Raw genomic sequence first — 19,465 nt, forward strand, 5'->3', positions numbered from 1 at the left:
TCCAGCGTTCTTCCTATCTGCCACAGAAGTCTCGACATGTTACATCTCTTTCTGTCCTTTCTGCGGTCATGCGGTCTGAGTGAAGGAGTGCTTTAGGACAGTGCTAGTCCTGGACGGGGTTATTCTAATATACAGATATCCAAACTCTGTGTTTGGGTTATATTCACCCTATTTCAGGTGACCCATTCACAGGGTTCGTGTTCATCTCCTTTAAATCTTGCCTCAGAGTCGTTGGTGAATGTGTCCAAGTTGGTCAGTGAAATGGAGCATGTCCGTTGTTTTTTCTGTGTGCTACTGCTTTTTCTATCACTGTGGAAAAGACGTTTCTGAGCAAACATGTTCACAGAACACAGTTCACGTCACTGTGGAAGTGCTCCTTAATGATTTATAACAGTAATAATTATTTATATTGCACCTTTCATACATTAAATACAGCGCAAAGTGCTTTACAGTAAAAGCAACAGAGAAGAATAAAAACACAGAGAAAGATAAGTAAACAACAGAGTAGGAAAAGTAAAAAGATAATCAAAAATCGGACAATTAAAGAGAAAAAAAGAGGAATCCAGTTAAAAGTAATAAGAGAAACGGGGCACAAAATGCATAAAACAGTGAAAGTTGTATGAATGAAAGAACAAAGTCGTTTAAACAAGGAATCAATATTTAAAACAAAACAAAATAAGAATAAACACACATTTAAAAAGTTATAAAAAATGTACAACAATTGTTAAAGTAATAGCATACATTAAAACAGTAGATAAAATTAATTTTTATTCTAACGCTGTTTGCTATCCGGTGTGGTCCAAAGGAGGACGGGTTCGCCTTCTGAGTCTTGGTTCCTCTCAAGGTTCCTTCCTCCTGCTCTTAGGGAGTTTTTCCTTGCCATTGTCACCATTGGCGACGCTCACTGGGGCTCAGACCTGGATTTTTCTGTAAAGCTGCTTTGTAACAACACCGGTGGTAAAAAGCTCTGTATAAATCATTTTTGACTAATAAATGCAAAAAAAAGAGCTTGATTTAAAAGGAATGTCTTAAGTCGTCGTTTAAAAATGTTCACTAAGCCTCTTTAATACTTTTTGGTACACTATTCCACGGTCTGGGTTAGTCGACGAAGGCTGTTTCCCAAATTTATTTTGGGGGACTATCAGAATGTCCAACAGACACACTGTGGGGGACCTGAGAGCTCAAGTAGGGACATAAAGTGACAGAGACTTTGCAGGACCAGTAAACAGAGCATTACAGTAGTCCGGTCTACTTGAAATAAAAGCATGAATGAGCTTCTCTGCATCCTGTTGACTTAGGAATGGACATACTTTGGCAATATTTCTGAACGGTCAGAGTGGCAGTTCAGCTGTGACTTTGGAAGGTTATTATACTAATATTCAGTTGAGAATTCCCTTTTTTGGCCAGAGTGAAATTCTTGGCCTATTTTCAGAGATAGAAATCCTCAAAAGCTTGGTGTATCATTTCATTGTGTGGATTAATTTCTCCAGTCATGTTTGTGCGTTCAGTGCATTTGTGAATGGATTGTAGTGAAATTTGAGATTTTATGATGCATCAAGTCATTTCCTCATGACTCACAAGCAAACTGAATCGTGAAATGTTAGATTTTACGATTCTTTGAGTTGATTGTGAAGGAAAATGCAGTGGAGGTGAAATGTGAGATGCGTTGGGACTCGCGCTCGAGTCATATGTTGACTGACTTGCAACCTGTGAAATTTCAGCTGAGAAAAAGTGGCAACATTAATGCAGTAAATGAATAAAAACCTGTTTCGAACGATATTTGTGCGACTTTGCCGTTCTCTCTCAGCCTGTGATTGACTCAGGTTTGATACAGCTTCAACAAAATAGGCCTTTCATTAAAGAAAACCCTTCAGACTGAAGGACAGAGCTGAAGTGCTACGTGCAGTAAATGCTGTGTTTAAAGGAAAGAGGCAACTTGAATCAGTTGGTGCAGTTTGAATAGCAAGTATGTTAGCTGGCGCTCTGGCTATTATAGCTGACACTGACAGCTTTTAGTAAGTTACAGACCGCATTCCTTTAAAATCCAGGCGTCAAACACAGATCAGGCAGATCGCGGCACAATGCTCTGTGGCCCTGTTTCACTACAGTTCCCAGCATGCACTGCATCGTTGTGTGCTCGCTGACTCTCCTACCCCAACAACAATCTATAGGACAGTGATCAAAGCTCAGTTCTACACAGTTCTAAACAATTCCACACCAATCATAACCTCAAACACACTAGCAGTGTTTCAGCTGCAGTTCAACCAACATGGGGCAGTCGTGGGCTGGAGGTCAGGGAACCGGCCCTGTGACCAGAAGGTTGCCGGTTCAATCCCCAGTGCTGACAGTCCATGACTGAGGTGTCCTTGAGCAAGACACCTAACCCCCCCACCTGCTCCCCGGGCACCGTGGATAGGGCTGCCCACCGCTCTGGGCAAGTGTGCTCACTGCCCCCTAGTGTGTGTGTGTGTGTGGTGTTTCACTTCACGGATGGGTTAAACGTGGAGGTGGGATTAAAAAAAACGATCACTTAAACACCTAACAACAGCTCGGAAACTGAGCCCAAGTATTAATGAACTGGCAGGACAGAAAAGACACCAGGTGTCACATTCAAGCAAATGAGTAGGTTTAATAGACTGAGCTCCTGGAGATATTTTCATTTGTAATATTTCAAGTATTCAGACAGTATTTCGGGGTCTGCTAGAAGTGTCCGTATTTTACTGCAGACGTTTTCGCGTATTTTGAATAAATAATGGTCCGCTGGGGTCACGGCATAACATTAATTAGAAATGAAATAAAAAAAAAAACTCTGGCCATCGAGTTGGTCACCCCTGCTTTAAAGCATACTTCAACTTGAAATAGCTGTTATGCGAGTTAGCTAGCCTGCTTACTACACAAACTACAGACTGTTTCAAGTTGTTGCACCTCTCAGTCCTGTTCTTCAGACGGCGGGTTTTTCTGTAATGAAAGGCTTGTTGAACCTGACAGGCTTTTAGTAGGTGTTTACTTTTACACATTGCAGTGCCTGCAGCTTATAAAGAATCTAAAGCGAAGACTCGAGGCTCTCATGAAGCGACTTGTGAAGATCCCTGTCACTTCCTACAGCTTTGTAATAGAACTGAATGGTTGTGAAATTTGAGACTGATGCACTGACTCATTTCCTAATGATCCATGATCTGCGTTAAGGTCAGGGATGTACACCTGTACTGCTTTAGGATGAAGACAGGCTTTAGCATTGGCTCGTTTCTCTGGCTTCAGTGGTCAGTGACTGAATAAAGCTCATCTGCTCCCAGCACCGCTGGACTGGCCTGTCTGGAGGTCAGTGTGTTTGTATGCTGGCCTGCTGGCAGACTCGCTCCACTGGCCTTCCACACTGCACGCTCTCAAGAGAAACGCCTCTGCCATACTCATCCTCGTCCTGGGAGAGCGAGACTCGTGTTTTCCGCAGGGAGCACACACACACACACACACACACACACATGCGGCTCAGCTGCTCGGCCTGTATCGGCCTGGGCTCAACAATCCGGATCGCCAAAACAGGCCAGTGGAGCTTCCCGCAGCTCGCCTCAGCTTTAGTTCTGGAAGGCCTCTCTAGATGCAGGTTGGAACAGATGGTTGCTGAAGATCAAGTATTTCATCTTAACTTGTTAACCCCTTTGAACCATAGGCTTATTGTTGTTATTAACCCTTTAGGTCGTTAAATTTAACCTAAAAATGCAGAGCTTCAGGTATGAAAAAATGGGTGGACTGGATTTCTTGACCAAGAAGCTGAATTTAAAGAAATAAAATAAAGAAAAGTCCCTTGATACAACAGAGTCGGCACATAGTGTTCACCTTCAAGCGTGTTGAGCAGTTTAAAACGAGAGTGACCTCACTTGCAAGTGGAATGGGCCACGCCTGAAATTTGAGAGAATATATGCCTTATTTACATACCAAATTAATGTTAGAATTATTATGTACTTTATTGGTCATACAAGGGAAATTTGTCATGTTGCCAAGAGCAGCACAGCAATACCTGCAGAGCAGCGACACCTGAGGCAGTGGGCGGTTAATTGCCTCGCCTAAGGGCCCAACCAGGAATAACCAGTCAGTCCTGGGATTTGAACCGAAAACCTTAGAGATGCATTGAAAAATGATGGTATTAATAGTGAAAAATGAATTAAAAATAGATATAGCTGCTTTTTAGTTTGGCCTTAAAGGTTTAAAACCGGTAAGGCTGTTTGCTGCTGTCGGAACAAAACCTTGTATCTCCAGAAAGGTAACATTTACATGACAAGGAAAATGTTCTTAACTTCTTCTTCAAATTATGGCAGATATGGAGATATGAAGTTTTACAAGGTATATGGGCAAAAGTATTGGGACACCTACACATTACACTTACAGGAGCTTTTATGACTCCCATTCTAAATCCATAGGCATTAATATGAAGTTGGTCCCCCTTTGCAGCTCTAATAGCTTCCACTCTTCTGGGAAGCTTCTACAAGATGTTGGAGAGAGTGTGTGGGAATTTCTGCCCGTTCAATCAGAAGAGCATCTGTGAGGTCAGACAATGATGTTGGACGAGAGGCTCTGGCTCACAATCTTCGCTCTAGTTCATCCAAAAGGTGTTGGATGGGGTTGAGGTCAGGACTCTGTGAGGGCCAGTCATCAAATTCTTCCGCACCAAACTCACCCAGTCATGACTTTATGGAGCTGCTCTGTGCTCTGGGACTCAGTCCTGCTGGAACAGAAAAGGCTCTTCCCCACACTGTTCCCACAAAGTTGGAAAAATGTCCAAAATCTCTTGGTGCTGAGGCTTTACGATTTCCCTTCACTGGAACTAAGGGTTCTACACCAATCCCTGAAAAACATCCACATAGCATCATCCCTCCTCCACCAAACTTTCCAGCTGGCCCAGTGCAGTCAGGCAGGTAACGTTCATCCTGGCATTCGCCAAACCCAGACTCGCCCATCAGACTGACAGACAGAGAAGCTGATTCATCACTCCACAGAATACGTTTCCACTGCTCCATCCGACACTTGTGCATTTTGATCTTAGGCCTGTTTGCAGCTGCTCAGCTATGGAAACCCATTTCATGATGTTGATGTTGCTTCCAGAGGCAATTTGGAGGCAATAGCAGTGGTCTGGGGCAGGACTACAATTTCACAAACTGACTTGTGGCAGAGGCGGCATCCTATGACAGAGCCTAAGTTAGTACCTGTTAGTAATGGGTGTGGCTGAAACACCTGAACTCAATAATGAGGAGGGGTGTACCGATACTTTTGTCCATATAGTGTATATGTGTATCTTATAATAGCAGTAATGTAATATTAAGGTGAACCTTCAAGACTTTCCTTTTATACAAGCTCAAGAAATGTAGAATGTATTGTGTTCGTGCTGGCTCTCTCTCTCTCTCTCTCTCTCTCTCTCTCTCTCTCTCTCTCTGTCTCTCTGTCTGTCTCTCTCTCTCTCTCTGTCTGTCTCTCTCTCTCTCTCTGTCTGTCTGTCTCTCGCTCTCGCTCTCTCTCTCTCTCTCTGTCTGTCTCTCTGTCTGTCTCTCTCTCTCTGTCTGTCTCTCTCTCTCTCTCTGTCTGTCTGTCTCTCTCTCTCTCTCTCTCTCTCTCTGTCTGTCTCTCTGTCTGTCTCTCTCTCTCTGTCTGTCTCTCTCTCTCTCTCTGTCTGTCTGTCTCTCTCTCTCTCTCTCTCTCTCTCTGTCTGTCTCTCTGTCTGTCTCTCTCTCTCTCTCTCTCTCTCTGTCTGTCTCTCTGTCTGTCTCTCTCTCTCTCTCTCTCTCTCTGTCTGTCTCTCTGTCTGTCTCTCTCTCTCTGTCTGTCTCTCTCTCTCTCTCTCTCTGTCTGTCTCTCTCTCTCTCTCTCTGTCTGTCTCTCTCTCTCTCTCTCTCTCTGTCTGTCTCTCGCTCTCTCTCTCTCTCTCTCTGTCTGTCTCTCTGTCTGTCTCTCTCTCTCTGTCTGTCTCTCTCTCTCTCTCTGTCTGTCTGTCTCTCTCTCTCTCTCTCTCTCTCTCTCTCTCTGTCTGTCTCTGTCTCTCGCTCTCCCTCTCTCTCTCGCTGTCATTCGATGTTGTTATGGTTGTTGGGTGGCCAGTTCGAGCGAGAAGCAGATTGTGTTGTGGACTCGTGTGTGTTTGTGTGTGTGAGGCGTTTTGAGCACACAGGCTTATTTTCCACAATTCTCTTGATTTTTTTTTTTTTTTTTTTTCCCCAGCCGGCGCAGGATGAGCAAATGCAACAAAATACATATCTGTTTCACTCAGTGCCTGTTAGATGAGTCTTTGATGCAAAAAAAGCAATTGGAAGTGAGTGTTTTTTTCTTTTTCTGTTCCTTTTTTTTGTATTTGTTTATTGTCACGTTTGAAGTGGCAGAGTCCTCTGCCAGTGGGAAAAAAATGCAACACAGATGGCATGCGGTATGAAGTGTCAGCTGTTTGCATGCTATGTACACACAGACTGTATTTTAACTTGGCACACGGCCCAGGATTGTTTGAGAAAGGAACGAGAGATATTCCTTCGCTTTTAACTAGGTTAAGTATCGAACTGGAGCTGGATTTACGGTCCTGGCAGTTTTCTGTTGTCCTTGGCAGGAGTCGTCTTTTTTTCCTCTGCTCAATGTGAAGGAGCTAAAATGTATATTTAGTGGATCAGCAGCGTTCATGTCTTCCCTCTGTTGTGGATCAACTTACAGAAGCTCCCTAATTCGAAAGCCGTGATTAAACAAAAACAGACCAATCAGCTGATTAAACAAAACAGACCAATCATCTGGGAGAAATTTAATTAGGCCACGTTTCCTTTCACCTCTCAGTCCGCTGGGAAGTGTAGTGTTTAATAGCGAATGCGGCCTCTGTGGCTGTGTGATCTACAGCTATTTTCCATTCGGGTCTGCTGTGTGTTTGTGTGTCTGAACCAGAACTTTAATCAGGCCCGAAATGTTGGTCTGAAGCCTAATACAACCCCAGAACTTTCTGTCCAAGTCCCACACCGACCCACAGCACCAAGTTTGGAGTCTGAATCAGATCCAGTCCAACCCAACCTGACCTGACCCACAGCACCAAATTTTGAGTCTGAATCCGATCCAGTCCTACCCGACCTGACCCGACCCACAGCACCAAGTTTTCATTCTAAATCTGACCCAGTCTGATCTGGCCTGACTCAACCCACAGCACCAAGTTTTCTGTCTGAACCCGACTTCAGCCTGACATTTTTCCTCAACCAAACACAATCCAGCCCAACTCACAGTCCAAACCTGACTCAAGGATGGCAAAAATTTTGTCAGAACCTGACCCACAGTAACGAGATACCAATCCAAAATCAACTTGAGCCCAACAGATTTCTGTCAGAACCCAAACCTATCGTGAGGCCAGCAAATTTTTTTTGTCAGAACCTGATTCGACCTGACCCACAGCACTATGTTTTCAGTCCAAACCTGACCTGAACCCGATGAAGTCTTATCCAAACCCGACCCAACCCAGCCCGACCGACCGCACCTGACCTGAGCCGATCCAACCTGAACCACAGCACCAGGTTTTCAGTCTGAACTCCAATCACAGCAAAATGTGGTCTGAAACTGACCTGACGCACAGTAAGAGCTTTAACTCTGGACCTAACCTGACCCAACCTGAACCTTGGCATTAAGTTTACGTTCCAAACCCGACCTGAGCCCATCTAAATTTTGCCCAATCCTAACCCACACTACTCCTTTGAGTTTGGAGTCTGACCCTGATTCAAGCCCTGCTAACCTGACCCAAACCACATCATCACGTTGGGAGCATTACGTGAGTCCAACAAAGTTCTATCCAGGCCTGTTCTGATACAACCTGACTCACAGGCCAAGTTTTGAGGACAAAAACTGATCTGAACCGGTCCATCATCACCCAAAGTCCTGAACATAACCTGACATTTGTAATGATATTTCTAAAGTAAGAAGTAAACCGGAAGCAGGAGCAATTCAGGGTAAAAGATGATGAAAGTGCAAGTCGGGCTGTAAGAACCTGAATGAAATTTGAACCCGACTGACATGCATTTAAGAAATGTCGTTTAAACCTGAAGTGAGCAGTCGGATTCTGTGACGATTGGACAAATAATTGAAGCTGTAGTGTCAAAAATCCCTGTCACTGTCTCTCTTTACTCTGTGTGTGAGGCTCTCTCGCCCCAGTAGCACTGAGCACAATGTATGTGTGTGTGTGTGTGTGTGTGTGTGTGTACCGTTTAGCGCTCAGCATGAGATCAATGAATGGTAAACACTCTCGACTCCAGCGTCCCCCATCAGTAATTGAGTAGCTCTCTTAGACTGATCCCCTCTGTCCTGTCAGAGACACTGCCCTTATCTCTCTCTACCTCTCTCTCTCTCCTTACCCCCTCTCTCCCTCCACTCTCTCTCCCTCTGCTCTCTCTACCTCTCTCTTTCTATTTACCTCCTCTCACTTTCTTTACCTTCACTCCCTCTCTCTCTTCACCTCCACTCTCTTTCTGTCTCTCTCTTTACCTCCATTCTCTCTTTCTTTACCTGCACTCTCTCTTTGTTTCTCTCCCTCACTTTACCTTCTCTCTCTCTCCCTCTTTACCTATACCTGCTCTCGCTGTCTCTACCTCCAGTTGCTCTCTATCTCCTCCATTTATTTCTCTCTGTCTTTATATGCCATTTACCTCTACAAGTGCTCTCTCTCTCTCTCTCTCTCTCTCTTCCACTCATGTTTTTCTCTCTGTACGTTTTTCTCCTAACATGCCTGCATCAAGCGTTTTGTAGAATCAGTCAGGGTTTATTGTGATTAGTAGGACTGTACTGCACATTTTCTGCCGAAGTGAAATATGAGAGTGTTTGGCCGAGGTGTCGGCTCCTCGGCTCGAGCCGTGTAGCTATCTGGAGAAGGGAGAGATGGTTTATCATGCCGTGTTTCTCCCTGGAGAGAGATAAAAATGTGTGCTGTTAAAAATATATGTATATATATTTATATATAAAGCACAGAGCTTCAGTTCCAGTGGCTCCGAGAAACTTTTCTTCGTCGGCGAGTGTCTGGCAGCCCATGGCGACACAAAGGGACCTTATTTTGAATCCCTATAGATTTCTCCTCCGCCTCTCTGTCTCATCTCATCTCCCACAGATCAGTCACCGCCCCCTCGGCGCTCATCGCGCGCCCCGCTCACGGCCCGATCAATTAATTGATTCCGAAATCAATTAATTGAGCCATTATGGCTGCTGCACGCACAAGGCATGAAATGAGATATTTAAGATGAGACGTATTGCGGCATTATGCATTATGAGGCTCACCTAAAGACCCTCTGCATTCCTTCCCCACTGTTTTATTGGAAGAGCTATAAAGCAGAAAGCACATATTTCCAATTATAATCCCACCTTCGTCTCTTCCGGAGGGCTTCTCCTGCCGTCATTAAAACTGAGCCTCTGCGATGGGAAAAAGTGCAATTTTGCGAACGCAATAAAAGCCCATCTTGTCACTTTTACATTTGATAGTTTACTGCGCTGCTTTGGTGTTTTATCTCACTTTGTTCTCCGTGCATTGCGTTCGGGAGTGGGCGTTCTTTTGTTTATGACTTGTAATAACACACGACAGCTTTTTCTCTTTTTTTTCTTCCCCCACGCCTTTCATGTCTTGAAAGACTACCGGAGCAATTCTTCAAGCCCCCTCTCTCTCTTTTTCTCATTTTTAGCTGGTGGGTTTTACGGCGTGGCTTGTGTAATCATTATGATGACGTGATCTACATATTCAAGAAGGCAGCCAGTCATTTTTTCTCCATTCCAGCGCGGCTATATGAATGGCACTGCTGTGGCTGTTGTCAGAATCGCCCAGAGCGATCCCCATGATAATACCACACACTCGCACTTGCATACAAACACATGCACAGACCACACGCTGCATGGATGCGGGATTCCACAAGGATTGTTAACTATAGGCCGGTGCCTCTAGATCAGGGGTCAGCAACATGCAGCTCTTTTGCTGCTCTGTTGCGGCTCCACAGCTGAATCAGATCAGCAGGTAATAATAAAATAATCCTCCTCTACAGTAAAATGAAGCTCTGCTGATCCTTCAACACAGTTTAACAGTAAATGGTCTTAAACGCTGGAGTTAATGTAGAACTGCTGATTCACCCTTTAACCCTGAAGACCAGCGCAGACGGCTGGTCCCCATAGCAACACAGACAACAGTCTCACCCAGCTAGTAGCTACGATACGGCAAAGAGAGAGATTTAAGACGAACATCGATAATTTAGAGACAAATGGACTTAATTACATTTATAATCACTCCAGCTGGTTTCCTGATACGTTTGATCTGCAACGATACACTGACAAACACTAAAAAGTCACGAAGGTGAAGTTAGCATTTTCCCGTTCCACCTTAAATGTTGCCACAGTTACATTCTGGCACCTCAGGCACAATTTAAGGTGGAACGGGAAAATGCAAACAAGAGGCTGGCAAATGGGAAGCGACTTCAGCTTTGTAAAAAAAAGAGAGAGAGACAGGGAGAGAGAAGAGAGAGAGAGAGACATAAAGATTGTAAAAGAGAAGTACTGAGAAAGAGAAGAGAGAGAGAGAGAGGGTTCAGTTTTGGTGAGAGAGAGTAGGGCGAGAGTGAATGAGAGACAGAGACTGTGTGAGAGAGAGAGAGAGAAAGAGAGAGAGAGAGAGGGTGAGAGAGAAAGTAGGGGGAGAGTGAGTGAGAGACAGAGACTGTGAGAGAGAGAGAGAGAGAGAGAGGGTGAGAGAGAAAGTAGGAGGAGAGTGAGTGAGAGACAGAGACTGAGAGAGAGAGAGAGAGGGTGAGAGAAAGTAGGGGGAGAGTGAGTGAGAGACAGAGACTGAGAGAGAGAGACACTGTGTGAGAGAGAGATGGAGAAGAGTCTGAGTGAGAAAGTAAGAGACAGATGCAGAGTGAGAAAGCAATGCAGAGAAAGAGAGAGAGAGAGAGAGAGAGAGAGAGAGAAAGGGTAGTTATGGTAGAGATGGAGGTAGTCATGTCAGTTTTCCCCCCGCGGTCTCCCTGTGTTCTCCCAGCACCCCCCACCCCCCCACCTCCCAATCACACACACACACACACACATGCACCGCCATAGATGCACACCGTGTACTTCAGTGTGTGTGTGTGTGTGTGTGTGTGTGTGTGTGTGTGTGTGTGTGTGTGTTCTACATGTGTTTTTCATATTGCTGTGTGTGTAGAGGGACTCAGGAGCAGCAGAGCGAGCAGGTGGTAAAGAGAGACTTCCACCGACTGTACTGTTAGAATGGAGCCGGGCTCCGCTGGGCCTCATGGAGGGAAAGGCACAGGGAGGATTTGCTGTTGTGATGTTGAAAAAAAAAATATTCCAGTATTTTCCAAACACGCACCTATGCGAGAAGATATTTAAGTCTTACAGTTAATGAGCGGAAGTTTCCTGAGTGCTGAGACTCTGTTAAAAGAACCTCCTACAAAGCTGACGCAGCTTATTTCTGATTGCACTGTTTTGTTCCATTTTCTTCTCTAAAAGTGACACCAAAGGGAACCGCGCACAGCTGTAAAGGTCAAATTAGACAGAAAGCACATTTGCAGAAACTAGGCGACACTTACAGGAACCTCAGCCTTAATTTGTCTGAAATTACATCCTACAGATTAAGTGCCTTAATATCTGTTTTACTGTATTAAATTCTCTCAGAATTGGTCTCAGATTTTAGAATACAGATGTGTTTATATAATACAGATAGTGAGTGTTCTTAATTTGATATATGGTCACTTACATCACATCTGTAGTAGTGTTAAAACTTTAAAAGCAGTACATTTAATTTGTTGATGCCTGCAGACACTCTGAGGAAAGAAATATATCATTTCTTTAGGTTTTACTACATAACTGACGCTTGAAACCTTTAAAGGTCTGGGGTTCTGATTATCGTGTTGCTGTACATGTGATATACTTTACATAATTATGGAAATTCATCAATATAATTTTGTTAGAACTACGTTTTCATGCGATTTCTATTCTGTATCGACAGGTTTCGAGTCTGCTCTTCTGACTTTTCCTGTTTCTTTTGCCATCTTAAAAAGACCAAAACATGGCAAAAATCTCATCTTTTTAATGAAAAACCAGACACACTAACTTTTTTATCAAATTCACACCATAATACAGTATCTCCTCTTCTGCTTATGCTCGCTGTACATGCCGAAACCCTAATGCAGTTTTATTGCTTGAAACCTGCGTGAAACTAAATTGAATAAAGTTTCATGAAACAGCCAAGTATAACGGCAGTGACACAACATGAACCACATAAAAGTCATTCATTTTACCAGATCAGTGGACAATAAAAGAAAACAGAAGATGCTGGAAAAGAAGAAGCATGCTGCTAGTTGCTTGAGTTTCACATTACAGACACGATTGTGGTATGAATTGAAATTTTAGAATCTGCGCTTTCTGCACAATTTCTCCACTCGTTTCAGCTACGAGTCAGAAAGAGCTCTCTCTCTGTCTCTCTGTATCTCTGTATGTGTCTCTATCTCTCTCTCTGTCTCTCTGTATCTCTGTATGTCTCTCTATCTCTCTCTATCTCTCTCTATCTCTCTCTCTGTCTCTCTGTATCTCTGTATGTGTCTCTATCTCTCTCTATCTCTCTCTCTGTCTCTCTGTATCTCTGTATGTGTCTCTATCTCTCTCTATCTCTCTCTCTGTCTCTCTGTATCTCTGTATGTCTCTCTATCTCTCTCTATCTCTCTCTCTGTCTCTCTGTATCTCTGTATGTCTCTCTATCTCTCTCTATCTCTCTCTGTCTCTCTGTATCTCTGTATGTCTCTCTATCTCTCTCTATCTCTCTCTCTGTCTCTCTGTATCTCTGTATGTGTCTCTATATCTCTCGATCTCTCTCTCTATCTCTCTCTATCTCTCTCTCTGTATCTCTGTATGTCTCTCTATCTCTCTCTATCTCTCTCTCTGTCTCTCTGTATCTCTGTATGTGTCTCTATATCTCTCGATCTCTCTCTCTATCTCTCTCTATCTCTCTCTCTGTCTCTCTGTATCTCTGTATGTGTCTCTATATCTCTCGATCTCTCTCTCTGTCTCTCTGTATCTCTGTATGTCTCTCTATCTCTCTCTCTTTCTATCTCTCTCTCTGTCTCTGTATATCTCTCTCTGTCTGTCTCTCTGTATCTATATATGTCTCTATATCTCTCTCTCTCTTTCTATCTCTCTGTCTCTCTGTATCTCTATATGTCTCTATATCTCTCTATCTCTCTCTCTGTCTCTGTATATATCTCTCTCTCTGTCTCTCTGTATCTCTATATGTCTCTGTATCTCTCTATCACTCTCTGTATCTCTATATGTCTCTATATCTCTCTATCTCTCTCTCTGTCTCTGTATATCTCTCTCTCTCTGTCTCTCTGTATCTCTATATGTCTCTGTATCTCTCTATCACTCTCTGTATCTCTATATGTCTCTATATCTCTCTATCTCTCTCTCTGTCTCTGTATATCTCTCTCTCTCTCTGTCTCTCTGTATCTCTATATGTCTCTATATCTCTATCTCTCTCTGTCTCTCTGTATCTCTATTTGTCTCTCTATATCTCTCTCTCTCTCTTTCTATCTCTCTCTGTCTGTATATCTCTCTGTCTGTCTCTCTATCTCTCTCTTTCTATCTATCTCTCTCTCTCAGCCTCTCTCTGTCTCTCTCTCTCTTTCTATCTCTCTCTCTCTGTCTGTCTCTCTATATATCACTCTCTCTATCTCTCTCTATCTCTCTCTACCTCTATTTCTCTCTCTACCGCTCTCTGTCTCTCTCTCTCTACCTCTCTCTGTCTCTCTATCTCTCTCTCTACCTCTATCGCTGTCTCTCTCTCTTTCTATCTCTCTCTCTGTCTCTCTGTATCTCTATATGTCTCTATATCTCTCTATCTCTCTCTCTGTATCTCTGTATGTCTCTATATATCTCTTTATCTCTCTTTCTATCTCTCTCTCTCTGTCTCTCTGTATCTCTGTATGTCTCTATATCTCTCTATCTCTCTCTCTGTCTCTGTATCTCTGTATGTCTCTCTATATCTTTCTATCTCTCTCTCTGTCTCTCTGTATCTCTATATGTCTCTATATCTCTCTATCTCTCTCTCTGTCTCTGTATCTCTGTATGTCTCTCTATATCTCTCTATCTCTCTCTCTTTCTATCTCTCTCTCTGTCTCTGTATATCTCTCTGTCTGTCTCTCTGTATCTCTGTATGTCTCTATATCTCTCTATCTCTCTGTCTCTCTGTATCTCTATATGTCTCTCTATATCTCTCTCTCTCTTTCTGTCTGTCTGTATCTCTATATGTCTCTATATCTCTCTATCTCTCTCTCTGTCTCTCTGTATCTCTATATGTCTCTATATCTCTCTATCTCTCTCTCTGTCTCTGTATCTCTGTATGTCTCTCTATCTCTCTCTCTTTCTATCTCTCTCTCTGTCTCTGTATATCTCTCTGTCTGTCTCTCTGTATCTCTGTATGTCTCTATATCTCTCTATCTCTCTGTCTCTCTGTATCTCTATATGTCTCTCTATATCTCTCTCTCTCTTTCTGTCTGTCTGTATCTCTATATGTCTCTATATCTCTCTATCTCTCTCTCTGTCTCTCTGTATCTCTATATGTCTCTCTATATCTCTCTATCTGTCTCTATCTCTCTCTGTCTCTGTATATTTCTCTCTGTCTCTCTGTCTCTCTATATGTCTCTCTATATCTCTCTATCTATCTCTCTGTCTTTCTGTATCTCTATATGTCTCTCTACATCTCTATCTCTCTCTCTTTCTATCTCTCTCTGTCTGTATATCTCTCTGTCTCTCTCTCTACCTCTCTCTGTCTCTCTATCTCTCTCTCTACCTCTATCGCTGTTTCTCTCTCTCTCTTTCTATCTCTCTCTCTGTCTCTCTATCTCTATATGTCTCTATATCTCTCTATCTCTCTCTGTATGTCTCTATATCTCTCTATCTGTCTCTCTTTCTATCTCTCTCTCTGTCTGTCTCTCTATATATCACTCTCTCTATCTCTCTCTACCTCTATTTCTCTCTCTACCGCTCTCTCTCTCTCTATTATTCATATATGTATATATACATATATCGATCTCTCTCTACCTCTCTCTGTCTCTCTCTACTTCTCTCTGTCTCTCTATCTCTCTCTCTACCTCTATCGCTGTCTCTCTCTCTCTCTTTCTATCTCTCTCTCTGTCTCTCTATATCTCTCTATCTCTCTCTCTTTATATCTCTCTCTCTACCTCTATCGCTGTCTCTCTCTCTCTATCTCTCTCTGTCTCTCTCTCTCTCTACCTCTATCGCTGTCTCTCTATCTCTCTCTGTCTCTCTATCTCTCTCTCTACCTCTATCGCTGTCTCTCTCTCAGTTCAGTTCGAGTTTGCTTTATTGACATGACAAATTTACACTTGTGTTGTCACAGCACTCCAAAAAGTATCTAGATATTAAACGTTAATAAAAATACACTACAAGATTTATGTATAAATATATATGATGTTATATTAATGAGTAAACAAAGCAACATGTCTATATTACATAAATAAATATATAACAGTGATGGTAGTGTGGTGGTCACTCAGTGTTCCAGAGTCTATGACATATCTTGCTGCAGTGGACGCCGATGGACCCTCTCCTAATATAATCACTCATTTCTCTTTATCTCCCAACGTCCTGAGGTTATTTATCTGGTTTTTTGAATTGATGAAAATATTTCTGAGAGATTCATATTTTAAAAAATAGATTTCAGGTTGCAAATAGACTATTCATATTCTCTCTCTCTCTCCCTCCCTCTGTTTCTCTCCCTCAGCAGACAGACGATGCAGCACAGACAGACAGCCAGCAACAGACACAGTCATCCGAAAACACGGAAAACAAGACGCAGCCGAAGCGGCTTCACGTCTCCAACATCCCTTTCAGGTTCAGAGATCCAGACCTCAGGCAAATGTTTGGCGTGAGTATCTGCTCTTCCACCTTTTACACGTCTCAGCGCAGGCAGAGATGCAGGAGTGGGTGCTGATGATTTGAGCAGAATATACAGTCCCATAGCTGTGGGTGGGCCTCAGGGGGGCTATGCCCGCCCAGATATGTTGGCTGGCCCAGCCAGAAACTGGTTGGCATACAAATTTTACACAGACTGGTTTTTTATATGTGTGACAGTAAAACTCCTTAATGGCAAAATCTCAGATATTGAGATTGGCTAGAATTGGGAGTATTTCTGATTAATCACCCCAAACTGAGTTATTACATACTGAGAATGTGCACCAATGTCCAAATGCACATCTAAATAAGGCTGTGCTCTTGCTGGATGTCGCATGCGTTACTTGTAATCCTGTGGTAAGCGGCCTGAAAAAGTGCTACCTTTTTCATCAGAGCGAACCGCTTTCAAAAGTTGTAAAGAGTTGGACAAACTTTTGTTTATACGAGCGCTTAAAGCTCACTAGCTTAGTGAGAACATGGCCTAAGTTCTTCAAACAGGAACGGATATAAAATGGCCCGATTGTCATTAGAAAAGAGACTCCAGTTAAATTCTGATTCAACGACTGAAAAGCATTTGAACACAGTTGTGATTGGGCGTTTACAAAGTGCCACATTCTCTGTTCCGAGATTTATACTGGATTAAACAAGTGCCGCTTATAGAGATCAAAATGCTTAGGATTTGGTTCAGTCAACAGATCTGAGAATATACACCATCGGTCAAAATTTTAGCCACGCTTTGATGCTTTTCATAATTTTATAGAAACATGGAATATCTAGTTTCCTGTCATCGTCTACCATGACGTAAAGTTCAAAGTTCAAAGTGTTTATTGTCATTTGCACAGAGGAAGCAAGTTTCCTTATATACAATGATAAGATTACTTTGCTCCTCGCTAAGAATGCCAGATATAACATTAAAAATACAAAAGAGTATATATACAAGCATATATATTAATCACTAAATATAGGCTATTAATAGAGGTTTTTAAATTTACAACAGGTTAGGTTACAGTGTATAAATTACAGTGGTATGGAATGGTATGGTATGGAATGGTATGGTATGGTGTGGTATGGTATGGTGTGGTATGGTATGGTATGGTATGGTGTGGTATGGTAAGGTATGGTGTGGTATGGTATGGTATGGAGTGGTATGGTATGGTATGGTATGGTATGGTATGGTATGGAGTGGTATGGTATGGTATGGAATGGTATGGTGTGGTATGGTAAGGTATGGTGTGGTATGGTATGGTATGGAGTGGTATGGTATGGTATGGTATGGTATGGAGTGGTATGGTATGGAATGGTATGGTATGGAGTGGTATGGTATGGTATGGAGTGGTATGGTATGGAATGGAATGGTATAGAGTGGTATGGTGTGGTATGGTATGGAATGGTATGGTGTGGTATGGTAAGGTATGGTATGGTATGGAGTGGTATGGTATGGTATGGAGTGGTATGGTATGGAATGGTATGGTATGGAGTGGTATGGTATGGTATGGAGTGGTATGGTATGGAATGGTATGGTATGGAATGGAATGGTATGGTATGGTATGGAGTGGTATGGTATGGTATGGTATGGAGTGGTATGGTATGGAATGGTATGGTATGGTATGGAATGGAATGGTATAGAGTGGTATGGTGTGGTATGGTATGGAATGGTATGGTGTGGTATGGTAAGGTATGGTATGGTATGGAGTGGTATGGTATGGTATGGAGTGGTATGGTATGGAATGGTATGGTATGGAGTGGTATGGTATGGTATGGAGTGGTATGGTATGGAATGGTATGGTATGGAATGGAATGGTATGGTATGGTATGGAGTGGTATGGTATGGTATGGTATGGAGTGGTATGGTATGGAATGGTATGGTATGGTATGGAGTGGTATGGTATGGAATGGTATGGTATGGTATGGTATAGAGTGGTATGGTATGGAATGGTATGGTATGGTATGGTATGGTATACAGTGCCGGGAACATGATTATCTGCAGCAGAAATGAGTGGTAAAGTGCAATAGTGCAATTGTAAACATGTGCTACAGTAAAGTGACAGTAGGTGCAGGTTATTCCTGAGGAAAGAGTTCTTTACCAGTGGGATACACATCACACGTCTGTACCTAGGGCTCCTAAGTACCTAAGTAAATCCAACGTTATGCGTGAATGCTTGAGAAGTTGTGATCTGAACAGACATGAATAGTGCAGGCAATGCCTTTGTATGAATGTACTGATAAAATGAATTATTTTCAATTATTTTTTTCATTTTAATATGCCCCCCCCACAACCCCCACCCCCTTCACTACTATTCTAAAAGGAGTAAAACAGTAGGCTGGAAATAAGGGAAAGTGCTAGGGAGAACCTTTTTCGAAATGGTTCTATATAGAACCATGTACAGCACATTATCCATCAGTCTGAGGGACCCTTTCATGATGCAAAGAAGCCTTTAATCATGCGAAGGGTTCTTTGAGTGTTCATGGTTCTATGTAGAACTGTTTTCTTTAGTAAGGAACCCTCTTTTTTAAGAGTGTATAGTAAAAATGCAAACCATACCAAACAAGAAGCACACAGGTCTATACTACACTCAGTATGTTTTATTCTAAATTTCATATTATTATTATTATTATTATTATTATTTTAGCATCAGCTCCTCCACTCCCTCCGTCCCTGAATGCAGCTGTTATCTAGTACGCCTGTGTACTGCGAGGCTACGCTGCTGTGCCACTGCTGCACCAGAGAAGATGTGGAGGCTTATTTAGTAGGGAAAAAAGCGCCGGTCTGAAAATGGATGTGAAGATCAGGGACTTTTACCCTCAGATAAGTGATCTAAGTTGTGTTACGGGTGACAAGCTGTAACAACAACAACAACAACAACAACAAAAAAAAGAATATCGCTGCCACATGCAGGCTGTTTCCTGGCACTCCAGCAGCGTAAGCTTTCAAATAACACTGACCACAAGAACATACAGATAACAGGGCGCTGCACAGGTACACTTTAGTTCCCACAGCCAATGTAAATGAGGTTTAAAGCTCCACTACATTCCCTTTCCTAAAGAAAAGGGTCACGTTTGTAGATTTTCATATCGTCACTTTCAATAAATAAGTAAATAAATAGCCTGGAGATGTGTGGAGTGAGCAAAACGTGATGGCAATGGAATACGAAACTGAATCTAAAGGCACTGAAAACGTACAACCTCAGTGACGCCGTTCCAGTCGGGTTTTCCCGATCGCAGCTTTTCATGTGTTCTGTGCAGTTCTGTTGATCTGCTACAGCCCACGGGTCAAACACACAATAACACAATCCTATCCGGATTCACCAGATAACTGTCCCTCCAATCCCATTCAAATTTACACAAATATTATTTTTAGGGCAGTTATTTTAGGTATAAGCAATGTTTTGCCTAGCACTAACACTGATTGACCCCTTTTAGAAAGAGCAACTTAGATACTTCATTAACCCTTAAAGCTCTGGGGTTATGGGTGTCATGCTGCTATACACGTGATGTACATTTCATGATCAACAAATATTGACTGCAAGACTGACGA

General features: G+C 42.7%; 1 protein-coding gene across 11 annotated transcripts in view; it reads left to right on the forward strand.

Moving 5' to 3' along the window:
• rbfox1 (RNA binding fox-1 homolog 1) overlaps positions 1-19,465 on the forward strand; it is a 398,218-nt gene that overhangs the window by 311,811 nt on the left and 66,942 nt on the right. For 10 of the 11 annotated variants that reach the window (XM_037544776.1, XM_037544774.1, XM_037544775.1 and 7 more), the window contains one exon: positions 15,761-15,904. In XM_037544776.1, the coding sequence (XP_037400673.1) occupies positions 15,761-15,904 (144 nt within the window). The remainder of the gene's footprint in view (positions 1-15,760; positions 15,905-19,465) is intronic. The other variant, XM_037544773.1, reaches the window with a different exon arrangement.

The sequence above is a fragment of the Pygocentrus nattereri genome, chromosome 14 (assembly GCF_015220715.1).
Source record: "Pygocentrus nattereri isolate fPygNat1 chromosome 14, fPygNat1.pri, whole genome shotgun sequence".
Lineage (NCBI taxonomy): Eukaryota > Metazoa > Chordata > Actinopteri > Characiformes > Serrasalmidae > Pygocentrus > Pygocentrus nattereri.